General features: G+C 46.3%; 1 protein-coding gene across 4 annotated transcripts in view; it reads left to right on the forward strand.

Annotated features, from left to right (window-relative positions):
- Positions 1-14,360, forward strand: part of LOC106751148 (nephrin-like) — a 277,537-nt gene extending 263,177 nt beyond the window's left edge. The window contains exons 13-16 of one of the 4 annotated variants that reach the window (XM_014631976.1): positions 7,476-7,763; positions 8,265-8,359; positions 9,650-9,925; positions 10,420-14,360. In XM_014631976.1, coding sequence (XP_014487462.1) covers positions 7,476-7,763; positions 8,265-8,359; positions 9,650-9,925; positions 10,420-10,497 — 737 coding nt within the window. In that variant the 3' untranslated portion in view covers positions 10,498-14,360. Of the gene's footprint in view, positions 1-7,475; positions 7,764-8,264; positions 8,360-9,649 lie in introns of all 4 variants that reach the window. The other 3 variants (XM_014631978.1, XM_014631974.1, XM_014631975.1) reach the window with 3 other exon arrangements.
- Positions 14,361-16,605: the final 2,245 nt, after the last annotated feature.

The raw sequence follows: 16,605 nt of genomic DNA on the forward strand, positions 1-16,605 counted from the left end.
ACGTGTCGAGAATCCGTGTGTATGTGTGTGTGTGTATGTGTTCAAGCGCGTATATCCCGGATATTCACTTATTTATTCGAATTTCCACGCTTGAGCTATGCCGTTTGACGCATTACCGGTTATCCCTCGCTCTCTGCCGCGTAAACCGCTCGCATACCGCACGAGTTATGGCTCAAGGCTACCGTGATCGACGTAAAGTCCGGCTAACGAGTTGGCCGCGACGAGACATACGGAATGAAGGATGGGAAATAAAGGCTCGCGGAATTGAAGATTCGACAACGCGCGTGATACAATAGTTTTCGGCAGATGTTTTGTTACGCGGTAGAAAATGTACCGGTACGGGTACGCGTGGCGTTCGCGCGACTTTTCTACACAGGCCGGCGTAACACACGTCATGCAATTAAGTTATCAAGATTTTTCCGTAATTGTACGCATTATTGATTGATTATTTAAGTGGGCTTAAAAAAATGGACAGATGCATACGTCCTACGGATACGCGAAATGAGTGACAACACGTGCGGTTAATATCCAGAAACAAATATATATAGTCGGGAGGTACCAATAAGCCAATTGTACCGTGTGTTGGGCCCGTTATGCCGGTCTGTACGTTCCACTTGCAGTCATCTGTCACTGTCTCCGAGTAGTGACATTAGTAGCGGCGGAGCAGTAGCGGCAGTAGAATAGTAGTAATAATAATGATCCACGTCATCCGTTTTATCGTTCGCGCGATGAAAGCGCTCAATCGACGACGGCCGTCTGACGTGTCAACGCTTCCGCAAATTCATCACGGAGGTACTATCTCGAAATTTGCATATTTGCCTCGCGCACACACCGCCCACACTCTCGAGGTTTTTCTATCCATCGAAGAGCCGGAACTATCGGATTAAAGGCAATCACCGGGGAATCCCGCGATTGACTCGCGAAATATTGTTACATCGTTTGTACGATACGGTCAATCTGCATGCGCCAGACTCGTGTTGACGTAAATCCGTAGTCTGCGTTACGCTTCACGCTCGTGCTCGTAGTGAGTGAGTGAGTGAGTGACGCAGAGGAGATTCTGCCTGTTTTCTCTGAATTGCACTGGTAGATACGATCCCGCTAGAGCTTCCCACGTAGCCTCTGCCATTGTGTATTTCGTTTCTCTCTCGTGTCCGCTCGAACTTCCAACGAACTTCCCTCGCACGTACCGAAAGCTTGTTCCGTTGTTAATTTTTTCCACGTCATTTGTCACTTAAACTGTACACACCAACGTGTCTCTTTGCTGTGTGTGTGTTTATATATATGTGTGTGTGTGTGTGTGTGTGTGTTATATCTAAATTATTATATAGATTAGAAAAAGCACGCTCTATTTACGTCGCTTCCGCGTGATGAATCGCCGATGCTTTTACAGCGACGAGGCGTTCGCACGAACGCTTCGTTCCGACAAACCGCGCGCGCGTGTCTTTCGCACGCGATAAACGCAATCGCACGTGATAAACATGCAGCAGCCGTCTCTCTAAACGCGATTATACTATTATATACACTTTCGTCGCCGGTTTTGATGCACACAACGATATTACGAACGACACCGTGGAGATAAGCGGCGCAGATATGCTAATCGAAGGTTTCGCTGTGTTGCATTCTTGGCGGAAGTCGACTCGCACCCGGACGCATCCTGCAAACAGTTAATGTATACACGAGAGAGTGTGTGTATGAGAGAGAAAGAGAGAGAGAGAGAGAGAGCAAAGTCGGGAGAACTTGTTTCCAAGGGACATCCACTAAGGCGACCGCTTGTGCGTGTGAACCGTGTCGAGAGGAGGGATTCGACCAAAATTGCTCTGTGGCCAAACCTGATCTCCTTGCTCGCGTCGAGATCGTTCGTGGTGTGATATACACGTGTATCGTTGAAACATTACAAGAAACCCTCTCTCGTTCTTCCGTCCTTAGAAGAAGAACCCATCCGACTTTTCCGCACACGTTCGCCGGACGCCCGCTGCTGCATTTCGCTCTATTACGAAGCGTATTTAACTTGAGAGTAACACTTTGACGCTGAAATAACATCATAAGTCTACATTACCAAAAAAGCTGTGAAATCGTGGTTTTTTTTATTATACCACAATATTATGCATATTGTGCCTGTTGTAATCATGAACTGAAAAACATTTTGTCTTCGGTTCACAAAATGTGGAAGAGGGAATAAGCGAAGGAAAGCACGTGTAGGCCTCGTAGACCTAACATGTCATTTCGTCTGTTCTTTATAGCTGCACTGCCGAACTGGTGCAATGAGTTAGAATGAGACAAGTATATTTGGTCTAACTTACCACACCAGTTCAGCAGTGCAGCTACAAAGAACAGACCAATTATTCAGCGTAGATTCACTGAATGTTTAATCCCGCACCTCTCGATACGATCCGCGCGATAGACACTTCGTATTTTTCATAGATTTTATAGATTTGCAGTTTTTTTTACTCTGTATTAACACATCGTTGACCGGCTGTCTCAGTTAACGCTGTTTTTCAATTTTTTATAAATTGACACACATTTTTAACCGACTCTTCACAACGTTGGCCCAACCATGGCCGGGTTTTTTTTTCTTTGCACAAACTGTTTTCGCGAAGCACAAGATAACTCGCGAATCGATTGGTAATGTTTGATTAGCGAAACAGTTTGTTAAAATTTTCCTCTTAACCAACGACGCGTTAAACGTAATTTCAAACGATTAAGCGAGAATGTTCCAACGCATTCGAAAGCGATCAGACCACTCGACATTTGCAATTGCAGCGGTTAATATATATATATTTTTTTTTAACACAACACTAGCGATACACGCTCGCGAACTCGTACCGTTCGTATCGTCGACGTTTGTTCACAACACACAACCACTGCTATGAATCATACAGATCATACAACGGACTATCGCGACCAGGTAATCTTACACTTCCCGCACGAGGTAAATTCCGCGAGGAGGCAGCGCGTTAGCAGCATGTAACACGAAGGGGGCTTCCGGCGCCGGTGCTTCCAATTAATCTTTCGCAAATTAATGGATAAGGTCACTGAAAGCGCAGCTTAAGCTCGAAGACAATAAAGCTGCACGCACAAGTGACGCGCGCAGCGGAACACGAAGAGACGCTCAAGTCGTGCGCTAAAGATTCGCTCGCATCCATCTGCGCCGTTCGCCGTGAGGAAGTCGCGCGCAAAATGAGCCCGGACGAATCCGGCAGATCTAATTTAAATGAACCTCAGAAGCTCACAGGCGATTATTCACTCAGCCGTCCTCGTTTATCATTACGAGCCTGTATCATGTGGGATCGTACATTTTCCTCGTCCCTGTTAATTCCCCGCGAATTTGTATAATTTATGTAAAACATTTTATATATATATATATATAGCGCCAGTCGTGTCGCGCGGCTCGAGACCGTTTGAGTTGGGAGTCCACGATCGGGAGGCAATTTAAACTCGGAAAAAGCCCGCTCTCGTCCGTATTCTCTTTGTATTCGCGTGTTTCCTACCTGCTGACTCTATCCCACGCAACGGGGGATGACGTTTTAAAACCCCGAACAACAGAAGCCGTAACGATCTTCCTGTAAAGAGCGCAACTCCCGACCGAAAGTATCGTATCGATTTTGCCGTCTTTATTATATTTCTTAGTGCTTTGCCTCGAGATACTCGCTTTTTTTCTCCCGTCCTCCCGGTATCGCTTCGGCGCAGATGAACTCGTAAAAAGTCGACGTTCTCCCTCCGCCGTACAGCGTCCCCGTGTCCATGTATTCTTCCTGTTTGCTGTCTGTACCTCGAAACTCCATTCAAATGGGAAAATATATTCGAGATTCGCGCTCAGCCCGGCAAAATACGTTTTCTGTGCACGTACGCAAGGAGCATGAATTCAAATCGTCATTAGCTCAGTTTGATGCTCGCGAATGTTGACGTGCGCGCGCGGACTGGCTTTAATATCATCTTAGAAGGAACAGAGAGGGAGAGAGAGAGAGAGAGAGAGAGAAGGGGTGGAGAGAGAGCGAAGGAGAGAAAGCGAACGGGGCACAGGAACGAGCTAGCGAAGAGGCATTCGTTTAACAGAGTTCGCGAATATAAGTGGGTTTTGATTAGCCCCGAACTTGAGCACCGCAGCAGAGAGTTCGGAATAGAGTGCATTTGAATCCCAAATTCATTGCTAATGCGGTTGCATGACCTATGATCTGCGCAAACACTCGTCGACCGCCGACATTTGCGGGGATTATTTTTTGATGATAAAGAACCGCGACTTGTGTGCGCCTCTTACGGAAATGGCGGTAGCCGCGCGCAGACCTCCTCCCTCCTCCGTCCTCCTATATCCGGCGAGAGGCGAATTCGTCCGGCCGGCTAAATACGCGCGCTCGTTAATTCGCGGAAAGTTCAAACGATATTTCATTCGAGTTTTATTTCGCGATAATGGCATTACGAACACGGCGATAACTGCGGGATCTCCGTAAGTTGGCAGATGAAGATCCAACGAGCGAAGTATCTTGATAAAAAAATAAAATTGGAGAGAATTCCTTTCTTGTTTCGCATATACATCGGGAATTAATTTAGCAGCGCAAGATTTAACGACACGATCCCGAAGCGTTGCGATCAGATACATTTTTTTTTATACGGAGATACCATAAATTATATTTACATTGAGAAGTTTGTATCTCCATCAAATTTACAAATCTATATCTACACTGAAAGAATTTAAGAGCCTGCCATATTTATTAAAAATTGTTTCCACGGCTCTAATTTAGTCATCTACAAATCCAGTTGTTCTAACGAATATCGAATATGTAAAACATCTACGAGCGTCTACAAACATGGCACGGAAACGCGAAGTGTAAACACGAAAAAAGTACCGGTCGACGAGATTTGCCGTGAGTTTTAACGGGTAAGCGGCGATGCGTCGAGCACGTGCGTGGCGCAATAATGAAATAATTATTTCTGCGAGACGACGAGCGTGTTGTAAGTTTTCATTGCGTTTCGTAATCGCGTAGGTCGCGATAAACCTCATGAGTGTCACCGCGTAGGAATTCAAAGGCGAAGCTGCCTTTACGATCGCGGTCGCCACAGCCAAGAGGAACGTTATACCCGCGCGTACTTTTTACGACCATTTTTTACAGGCCAAACTGCGTATACACACGTACACCGGCGCGCGCGCACACATACACACACACACGCGCGCGCATACGTATGCACGCTCACTCTTAACATATCAGAAATGTTCAGGACGTCTCCAGGACCACGCTACGCTTGCGGGGCATGGCGCTTTCGCATCTGAGTTAGATTTATGCTGTGAGCTACACACTTTTCGCGGATTTTAATTGCATGCGAATAAAGAGTCCGCGCACGGACTGTCCATAAGATCCTCGCGGCGAAAAATGCAGCGAGAGAACTCGACGGGTTTGACGTCGTCGCTCCCGTTTCTGTTGGAGAAAAAAAGTCATCTCTCTTTCTCCATATACAGGGTGGCTCAACTTAATTTATCTACTCAAATAACCCCTTCGTCGAGCGTATGTATCAGTTCGCGCGATCGTTTATAATTTGTCATAATTTGAATTTATAAATTTATGCATGACAGCGCTCATGAATATTCCCGACACGCGAAACGTACACTTTTTTTTATTTCCTTCCTCTACTTTCGTTATTTTTATTTTTACGAGTTGACGTCTCGACATATTTTTTCCACGAGCATGATAACGAAATATTATTTGTCGCATACATTTATTTATCGTCTACATGAAAAGACCAGCGTATTCTCTAAAGTGCAGTCGAAAAACAAACAGTGAAAAAAGATATTATTTATTATTTCTTTTTCACTATCTTAATCACCTCCTCAAGGTGACATTATCAATGATTTTTCATGAATGTCACATAAAAATAATTATATTTAATTGATCTAATTTAATATCGTATTTTTAAAAAATGCTTATCTTAGGGCTCGAATTCGAACTCGAAATTAATGAATATTCACTGATTATCGGTAGAATATTGTTTTGCTGACTGAATTAATGATATTTTCATTGATTCGATTTAGTAGAGCAAGACGTGCAGAATTCTCTCTCTCTCTCTCTCTCCCTCTTTGTCTCTCTCTTTTTCTTTTCCTCTAAAGATAGCAACCACGCGCGTCTGATGTCCCGCGAAGAATTTCGCAAGGCGATTTCCCCGATTCGGTCAGTCGCGATTCAGGCAGTCGCGAGCTGTAAACAAAATTCAGTGTTCCGTCCGTAAAGAATACGGCACGATACGATCGCACAATAGGGACGGAAAATTCGCTTTTTCCAAATCGAGACTGTTTTCCCTATAATCGAATCGACATTCGCGGGGGAACGCGAGTCACAATGTGGCAAAGCGATTTCCCCTTTTATCGCGTTTACGGGTATTCCGTCTAAATCTTTTTTAACGCAGCGTCTTACTTTCTCGCGAAACTACAGATCTTATTCCCCGTGTCTAATAAGATGTAGCTACGTGTTCTCTTGTACTTGTAACGGAGAAATCTTTCACAGTGCTCGCGAAAAGTACGAGAGGCGTCTTGACTTTAATTCCACTTCCCTTGTCGTTAAACGTTACCTGTCGATACGTATCCTGTTTCGAAATGTTCGCGTTCATGCTTGCGTCAGTCGATCCGGCGGTAATACGAATATTCTCGTATTCTGTCCGTATTTCTGGAGAATATGGATCGACGGAGGAAAAAGTAAAGTCGCGAGTCAAGGGTCAATAAATCGCAGGACTCCGAGAAAAAGGTTGCACGCCGGAGAGTTATTGTGGTAATTTGAGTATAACGACATATGAGGTAACTCTGCTCCCGCTTCTCCTCCCGAAGATGGCTCGGTTGCTGATGTAGCCCGAAAAGTCGCTGCCCATTTGCGACTTTCGCCAAGAGCTCGCGTGGACAGCCACTCGTCGAGGTCCTACATTTTTCCCTTACCCCCCCCCTCCCCACGTCCTAAGAAATGACGAAACAGCGCGGCTGCGAGATAATTTGTTCAATCTTCGCAGAGAAATCGTCATTTCTCACAGCGTGAGATGTATCTCAGCGAGTACCTGCGAGCGAAATATTTCGGCCTTAATTAAAAATCTCTGAGCCGATGGCACGAAAACGAGGAGAATACTAAAGGGAGAAAACTCGAGTGTTCTTCGAACGCTCTTCGCGACGGCTCTCTCTCTCTCTCTCTCCTCCTCCTCCTTAGCAAGGAGAAAGAAATCGCGAGAAGAATCCCGCGTCTGCAAGCCCGGCGATATCTTATCCGATCGTTACAAACTTACGATCTTGTCCGAGCTGCTCGACTAAGCAATAATGGATGTTTCTCGTTGTCGCAACATTCGAAGAAGCGCTTTATCGTCTTACCCCTTGAACCGATCGCGAACACAAATTTCACAATGCTCCGCTATTGTCTTCTTTTTTCTTCTCTCTCTCTCTCTCTTTTCTCGCCCGCTCTCTAGTTCTCTCCTTTCTTCGCAATCGCCTGGAAACAATTGAATACAACTTGCAGCGCTAACGCCAGTTATGTTGTCGCTGTCGGGTCCGCTGCTGGGCGCCGTGGTGGGAGCCGCAGCGGGTTTGCTCCTGGTGATCTTCGTGATCGTGATGGCTGTCAAGCTGCGCTATCGACCCCGATCTCAGGAAGACAAGGACTCTCATGACGACGGCGGCATGGCGAACCTGGCGGCGTCGGGGACCGGCGCCTCGTCCCCGCGTGACAAATCGGCGACCTTGCCCCTCAACGCCGATAGCATCGAGAGCTTTGAGAAGGATCCCGATATAATACCGCACGCAAATGGTAGGCGAGAACCCGTCACTCCGCTGCGCCCAGCATGCTCCTCGATTTCCTCAGTGCTTCCCCCTTTCTCTTCGGCTGCATAGTAAATTCGCGCGCCTCCAAGATAGATCACGCGGCGATATATAGATACGAGGAATAATAATAATATTTTCCCGACTTGCCCCTTGTTCCCGGCTTCATTTTGAGCAACGAAACAGGAGGTAACTTGTGACCAACAATGTTCGGAAACACGAGTTTTTCCCGTGATCGGTCAACAATGTGTCGAATAGAACGACGTTATAGATAAAGCGTGTTTGCCGAAGATGTTTCTAACTTCGTGGACGTCGGGCCCGTCGAAACCTGGCCCTCGATATCGAGCGAGGAGGCATTCACGCTTCCGATTCGCGACTAACGTAACTGTTTATTTTCGGCCGACACAGCTATGTACGCGACGTAAGCATGAGATATGTGAATTCGCCGGCCTGACAAGCAACAACGTGATAACTTGGCTCTTCATTGTAGAAAATTCATACGCGGAGCTATGCAAAGGAGCATCACCGCGATACGTGCTGCAGCAGCAACGCCCGGATGCGAATACCTTCACGGGCGCAAACAACGTAAGCTCTCGCAGATCAAACCATAATTTCTGTCATTACTCAGCCCTGAGCTAACTCCGTCTTTCCCCGATGTATCGCATAATTAATTCGTATCCATCGTGACAAAATAGCCGGCGATAACATCAGTGTTGGTGTCGCGCGCGAACGTTCGATGCGTGAAAAACGTGATTACATCGATTTTACGCGAGAAAGGAGAAACCATCATCGCTGCCTCTTATCCGTAGTAACGATTGAAGTAAAAACAATATAATAATATATTCCGATGTATACATAAGCACACACACGCTCGCGCACGTCACAATACATTTCTCGATCGCCTGTATTAATTTATTCCATAAAAGATGAGGCATGCAAATATACCCTTTTTTTTATCCGATGAATTTTTATGTAATTGATCAAAAATCCATATTTAAACAACAATCCACATCGGATGCATTCAGCTCGGGACAATGCACGCCGATGAGCGGCACGAAACCGATGTGATTTCGGCGATTACAGATTTTCATACGCCGCATGGATACACGCACAGATACACGCAGATGTTACATGCGTAAAGCGATCTCCAGCACAATCATCATCAATCATGCACAACTTTCGCTTGTAAAGTTAAAACGCAACAAACCGCATTTAGGTATGTGCCTCTCCGTGTCTGCGGCGTATCGATATCACGGGAATTTTCGCTTCGTGCGAGAACACTTCTCAAATACCAGGTGATCCCATAAGTAACATTTCTTATCGCGCTTTAAACAAGCATAGATTGTTTGGACAACGCGCGTACACAAACTTTCCATTATGCCTTTCAAACAGTTTTATCCCTGCAGTCTACATTGAAATCTACTTTGACAATACCGACGCTTGCAAACTTATCCCTTGAACTTTTAATTCCGCACCGTGTGAGAGAAACACATCTAAAAAGGTAAAACATATTTATTCGGTGGATTTGCTTAAATTCTAAATTCTTTTATTTAAGTGGAATATGAATAACTACTTTCGTGAAACTCGTATTCATGAAATTCGCTCGGGTGCGAGGATGAATATTTTACACTGAAAATTGACTTCAAGGGACGACATTATTTACGGGATGACCTGATAATTCCCTCTAATTAATTCTCCAGTAACTCATGGCGGGACGCGGCCGTAATCAGCCGATCGGTCGATTTCATTGAAAATGAACGCGACCTTGCATAATGCATTCGTTGCGAATTGATCGGGGAGAGACGGTGTATTTGTAATAACGATACAGGAGGGGAAGGAGGCGAGCTGATTCAGGAAGTAATATTGTACTCTCAGCAGGGATCCGAGCTAACGTACGCCGAGTTAACGCTCAGGGGAAACCGGCGGATACCTCTAAATTGCTACCAGCCCGTGCAAATCTCCAGCATCCAACGGCCCCAGCTGCTGCCCATGTCGACTTTGACGCGCAGACAACCAATCCAGGAGCCGACGATTTACGCGCAAGTCGCCAGTCATTCTAAACCGATTTACGTGCCGCCACCGCACCCGTACATGAATCGTCCCAGCGACGAGATCACGGCGGAGACGCCATTGATCGGACACGACAATAAGGTAACAGCGCGCCTGCGGAAAATAACGCGACGGCCATCTTTTCACGGCGGCGCCGACGATAAGAGTCGCGTTTCGGCCAGTCCTTACGCGTTCGTTCACCCCGAATTTCTCGCATTGCAACGCGTACAAGATCGCCCTTCCGCCCGTCCCTCTGCCGAGACGACCGGGTAAGAATTCCCAAAATTAACGAACTTGATAATCATAAATGCATAAGTAAGAACACAAAATTAACCAGGTCTCAACTCCGAGATCCTCCGAGTAATTTCAAGTCGGATCCTCGGACGAATAGCTCTGCTACGAGAAACAATAAAAGTATGAGCCGACTTGGCCGGATGTATAGCGCGATTTTGCGATGCTGCCGGGGGCTCGTAAGCGGACTCGCCGATAAACGCCAGACTCTATCATCCGCATCGTAACGCCGCTAACCGAACTATAAGTGAGCTTTAACCGTCGATCCGTTACTCTCTCTCTCTCTCTCTCTCTCTCTCTTCTAGATCACTACGATCAGCCATTCGGGCAGCTCAATCTGGCGCACCGACACGACGCCCTCCTCGAACGCGCCAACGACATGATTTCAGCAAGCTGCACCGTAATCCACGATTCCATTTCACCCCCCGAACGTCTCTTAATGTACATCCCGCTCCTCCCCGCCTCCCAACCTGTTCCCTTCTCTTCCCGCCCACCGCCCTCTTCCCATCCTTCTTCCTTCGAAAAGAAGAGGAATAAGAGGAAAGAAAAAGGTACACATCGATCCCACGTACGTGTTAAATGCGGAGTTCTTCGAGGGAGGCACCGCGGCCCCTCCGTCGGCGGAAATTGTTATAGTACTTCTTATACTATACGAGTGTTGAATAGAGGATTCGTTCGACGATGAAAGTAATTAACGAAATCGCGCGGAGTATATTATATACGTATACATAGAGAGGAGAAAGAGAGAGCGAGCGTATTGTGTTTGTGCGTGCCTGCATGTATGTGTGTATGCATGTAAGAAAAAGAGAGAGAGAGAGAGAGAGCGAAAAAGATTATGCGCTTTTCGAATGATTTGTGATAGCGTGGTCGGTCGGAGCCGGAAAAGCTTGAACCGTTTTTCTCTTCAGCCGTCCGTAAAACTCGAAGCTCGCGGCGCGACCGCTATTTCGACCCCCCGACGAAGAGGAGGAACGTTCGAATCCCCAGAAGTAAGAAGAGCAAAAGGCCATTGTCCGTAGTCGCGTGCGTTTTGATCGAGTTCAAGCCTGGTTGTTCGAAACAATATAAAATTCAGTCAAATACGCACGTGTATTCCGCATTACGACAGACGCTAGATTTGATTCCAGAGCCGTTTCAGTGGCTGGACTCTTACTTTTACGGACTCTAAGGAGCGTTCGCGTGCTATCAGCGCCGTTAGAACGGCATTTGAGGTTTTTTACGAGGGTAAACAAACGTGGGTGTGTTATCAAACGATTTCCCGGCGCATTTTAATCAGCGACGCGAGCGGAACGCGCGTTCCTCCGACGCGAAAACAGTGAACTACTTTTCAGCACGCGTATCTCTGCGATATTTACGCGAATCTCTCTTATGGTGGATTCTCTCCTTTCAACGTTATCACAGCAGCGGGAGGAATCTCAGCTGCTGGGAGTCGTTCGACGAACTTGCACAGTTGCGAGCTGAAGATCGAAATAGCGCTCCCGCTCGCGGCCGCGCGGTGTGTGTAAATCAAACAACGTCGGTGGATTATGAACGCAACGACACACAGTGCGCGATCGGCATAGGGCGAAGTTAGTCTCGCGCGTTTATCGCGTTATGTACGTGTGAACCGGCGCTTTCTTTCGTAGCCACTGTCGCGAATTCCGTTTCGAAACGTGCCATTAGAACTCCTCCCTGTGTCCGGACCATCGACATAGCGGTGATGTTTCCGTTTTCAGCCACTCTGATGAACGAAATTTTCGAACGAAGCGAAGGAGATAATTCTGAGAAAAAGCACGGACGAGAGGAAGGAACCGGCGGGATTTGATTTTGAGAATTTTCGCGGACGTTCAACGACACGTTTCCGCGATGATTGAGTTTCCTCCCGTTCCTTTACAACGCATCTTCCGTCTTCTTTCCTTGATCAAGGATAAAACGGCGAATCCCTTGTTCGACATTAAGATAGGTCGGAGAGCATTTCCACATTTAGCGCTCGGTTATATCGTTAACGTATCGTTAACGGATAATGATAGAATCATCGAGAGAGAAAAACGAGATGGAAGGTGATGTGTGAGAATCCGAGAAGATCGCGATTATCCGACTTGGAAGATCGAGCGTCGAATTTGGCGTAGACGTGCATTTTTCTTTCGACTTCACCCCCCGAAGCCGCGTTCACCTTTAACAGAGTACCACGTACGCGTTCGTGTAAGAGACTACGCGCGAATTTTAATCCGGATCTACAATAAGTGAGTAGTAAGCCTCCTTTAGACTTTTGCTCTGAACACGAAATTGTAACGTAATTTCTAGCGAAAAGCGTTTCCAGCGCAACGAGACGTCACGATATCTACGATTTGCGCGTTATTACGACTTTCGGTGGTAAACGCCTCTTGTTAGAAATTACGTTACATTTTGTCGGTCAAAACAAAAGATCGAAGACCTACTGCACCTACTCCCGAACAGCACAAAATGTCCTATGAATATTCTTACGAAATACGGATGTTCTCTTTTCAGAATATTCGAGTCGGATATTCTATGCACATAGATAGAATATATTGTAGACAGAGATATATTTGCATATTTGTAATATAAAAAGAACGTTCTTACATGCGCATGTGCAATGCGTCGATCTAATTGACAAAAAGTAGACAATCTTGTACATGCGTTACGACATACACACTGAGGCTGCGTTTCGCTATTCACTGTAACTACTGACGACGTGACGTCATTAAGTAGAGCTGCAAGATCGTTCTGTAATTACTGCTGTTGTTTTTACCACGCGTACAGCGCTATACAATAAGAAAAATAAATGAGGGCTGAAGAGAAGATCGGCAGCAGTTTTCGACGAGTCTCCCCTGCAAGTAATATTACGGAAGATTCCTGTGCTGTCTGGGAATTGTAGAGCCGGGCTTAACGTCGCGATTAGCCGGAAGAACATGCCTTCTTTCTCTCACTTTGGTTTCATAGTTACCCGCCACTTGCGTAGTGACCATTTAGCGTAAGTCGTTTGTTCATTCGGAGGGAGTTACGTAGACGAGTTACCGGTAGCAAGATTAGACGATACCCAAGAGGGTGGATGAAGCGAGGGAGTGGGCACGCGCGCGCGCGTGCTCTCCATCTCTCTCTCTCCGAGTGATCAATCGTCGATATAACGAGTCTCCTCGTGCGCGCTCTCGTCGGCCTCTTGTCGTGACGGAAATCCGAGAAGGCGGGAGACGAGAGACGACGACGACGATCGCGGCCGATGATCGACGTGAAGAATCCTCGCGAGAGCTTCGTCGCGCGGAGCCTTTGAGAAGACTGAGCGAGAAGAGCGACTGAGGACGTGGGAATTTGTTTTGTGATGCGCGCGTAGCAGGTGCCATATTAAACAGAGACGGGCTCGATTTTTCCGAGCAGCTCGATCCATCGGGCAAAATGCGCCCCAATTCCGCGCCGCGATAGATGCACGCAACTTCCAGCGCGCTAAGCTCCGGAAAGCGTGAGTTTCCCCGCGCGAAATTGCCGCGCGTTGACGGCGAAATGAGGATTGACGAGTGATCGGCCGGTCGTTTCTTACCTCGCCTACTCGCGTTCGCTGGGACGTCGAAGTGACTGGAGGCGTTCCCGTCACTCACGGCTCAAATGCGCCGCGACGAGCTCCTCGAGGAAAAATCGCAGCCGTTCGATATGTCTTACGTACATTTTTGCTGTACTCACCACTTGTGGTGTCGTGTAATTCTCGCTTCTCCCCGACTGACGGACGCGTTCTCCGGGAACGCTTCACTTCAACGGCCCACCCCGCTCGCGAGAGAAAGTATGAACACTGCGGAAGAACGGAAGAGAAAATTGAATCGGAGAAACAATGATCGAAATTAGCGCTCGGTCTGCTCTCATGTTGATCTTAATATATTCTGCGAGGATTTTGGGCGTGCGTTTTCTCGCTTCTGACGTCATTAAACAGGACGACTACGGACTAGAGAGCAGGAGTCTTAAAATGTATATACTAATTAATTCTATTATGTGAGCGTAACGTGATATATATATATATTCTTCGCGGCTAAAAGGTTGAAGACACGCGACGCCGATCAAAATGTTCGAGCGAACGACTCGTTGAACGCTTATATGGAGATGAAAGAAACGTACACGCGTATGCTTTATTAACACAATGTAAATAATATCGTGCCCGTCTCTGATACGCGAGTTCACCAACGGTGGGAGTGATGTAAGCGGACTAGTCGTGGAGAGAGACGAAATTGTTCCTTGTGACTCTTTTTTCTATATAACATATATATAAATTATATATATNTACATCACCCTCATTCCGCAACCCCGACTCGCAAGATCGTTGCGCGAGGGCGACTGTTGTTCGAACGAATTCGACGTTGTTGTTATATAGACGTGTTGTAACGACCACGGCCTTGTTTCGCCGGGGCGACGGGGAACGCGTGTCGCAAGCCGCGTGTCAATTGTAATAATAAGGGAACGTCGTGGCGCGTTTGCGCGAAATCAGTTGACCGACGCGAGAGACGCGCTCGCGTTTCTCGCAACGCGAAGGCGCAACGTGCGACTCGCGATTCTCGCGTTCCCACGTGCACGCGCGTGTATGTGTGTGTGTATGTCTCTCTTGCTAGCTGATATTTATTTCCCCGAAAAAAAAAACAAGTGCCCCCCTCCCCGTCCACCTCCACCCTTGGCCGCCTGTTCTTCCCGCGAGCTTCTTCCGCCGGCGAGCGCATCATCGAGGGAAGAAGTAGAGATCGGGGAAACGCAAGACGTCCTCCCCTCCCCCCTTACACCCCCATGTCGTTTCTCTCGTTCCTCAGAAAATCGCGCTTCAACTTGTTTTGTCCGCGTGGCTGTCGCGTAAATTCGCAGGTGACACTTTTGCGCACGATCGTCACGTGACTTCTCGTGCGCGTGTCGCGCGCGTGACAACGCGCGGGCTCCGTTCGCACGTGTGAACTTTTGATCTGCTCTTTACAGCTGAGTCTAGCTCTGTATTCTGGTTCAAGTAATTTCCATATACACATTGAAGCGTGTGAAACGTTACACGTACAAGATTCTCGCGCTTCAGTGTGCGAAAAATTTCGCGAATTAGCGCAGCTAATTCAGTTATAAAGAACAGACTGTGTAATTATATAATTCTTCCTTCCCCCCTTCCTCTCCTCACTACCCTTCCACCCCTCGTCTTTGAATCTCACTTCTTCCGTGATAGTAAGTAATATAGCGCACTCTCACTATCGATTAATGGACTCCGCTGTATTCGCTCAATGTCTAACACCGTAAAACGTAGATGTTAGCGGTATCGCGGATCTCGCATGCGCCGGAATGTGATGTTTCAACGGAGAGAGAGAGAGAGAGAGAGAAAGAAAAATAAAAAAGAGTAAGAGTCCACCCGTCCGTTGTCAATCACGCCGAGGCGGTGCCTCGCGTCGCGCGATTCGTTCTCGGAGAACGTAGCACGAGAGTGCGACTTAAGGTACAATAGAGGTATTTTGTCATAACGTCGCGTGTTTATTCATGATTTCGTGCATTCCCGACGTTTAGCGTTAGACGTAGGCGGTTTAGTCTTAAGTTTTGTACCAAGGCGGTAAGGTAAGTCCGTCGAGCGAGGCTCACTCCTGCCGGCGATCGTACGATTACAGCGAATACATGCTCCTTATATATGGATAATACTCTGAGGGAATAAGAGCAGAGTGCCATAATTAAATAAATACGCAAATAGAAGTGCGACGGAGGCAAGCACACGGCGTTGTTGAACGGAGAGTGGAAATGTGGGACGATCGGCGTGATACGTTCCAGCGTGTGCGAATTCCCCGATTCTCCTGGAACGACGAGATTATTGTCCGTTTGATAAGATCGACGATCAAATATGACCGAAGAACGGCTCGCCGAGTCGCTCAGCGAGCTATATTTGTAATCTAAATTTTAAAACACGATTACCTTGTAAGCGTAACGAGATAGAGAGGAAAATTCACGATTCGCGCCTACACATGTAAGTGGGTTGAGTAATAATAATAATAATTATTATTATTATATTAATAATAAAATAATAATAATAACAACAATAATAAGAAAGAAGCAGAAAGGGAAAAATAAAAGGGGCACAGTGGCGGTAGAGCCGTGCGCCAAAATCAGAGATTCCGTATTTTGTCAGATAATTATTATTGCCAGTGTAATATAAAACTTTGATATGTATTGTTAGTATTATGCATCGTGGGTATTACGTAAATAAATTTAAATATAAACCATATGCATACACACCTTTACACATACACACACCGATATACGAGCATACGCATATGTACACGTGTGTTTGTATATATAAAGGAGGATAACTTTTAAGATAACTATATAAATATATATAAATATAAATATATATAAATATATATATATATATAATTTATATATATATATATATTTAAATTTATATATATAAATATATATATATATAATTTCAAATAACTTTTAATATAGATTTACTTGTGTAAAATATAAGGAGAACTAATTGTGCTCAATAAATTTCAATAAATAAC

This window comes from Dinoponera quadriceps, unplaced genomic scaffold (genome assembly GCF_001313825.1).
Source record: "Dinoponera quadriceps isolate SergipeBrazil2010 unplaced genomic scaffold, ASM131382v1 scaffold6118, whole genome shotgun sequence".
NCBI lineage: Eukaryota > Metazoa > Arthropoda > Insecta > Hymenoptera > Formicidae > Dinoponera > Dinoponera quadriceps.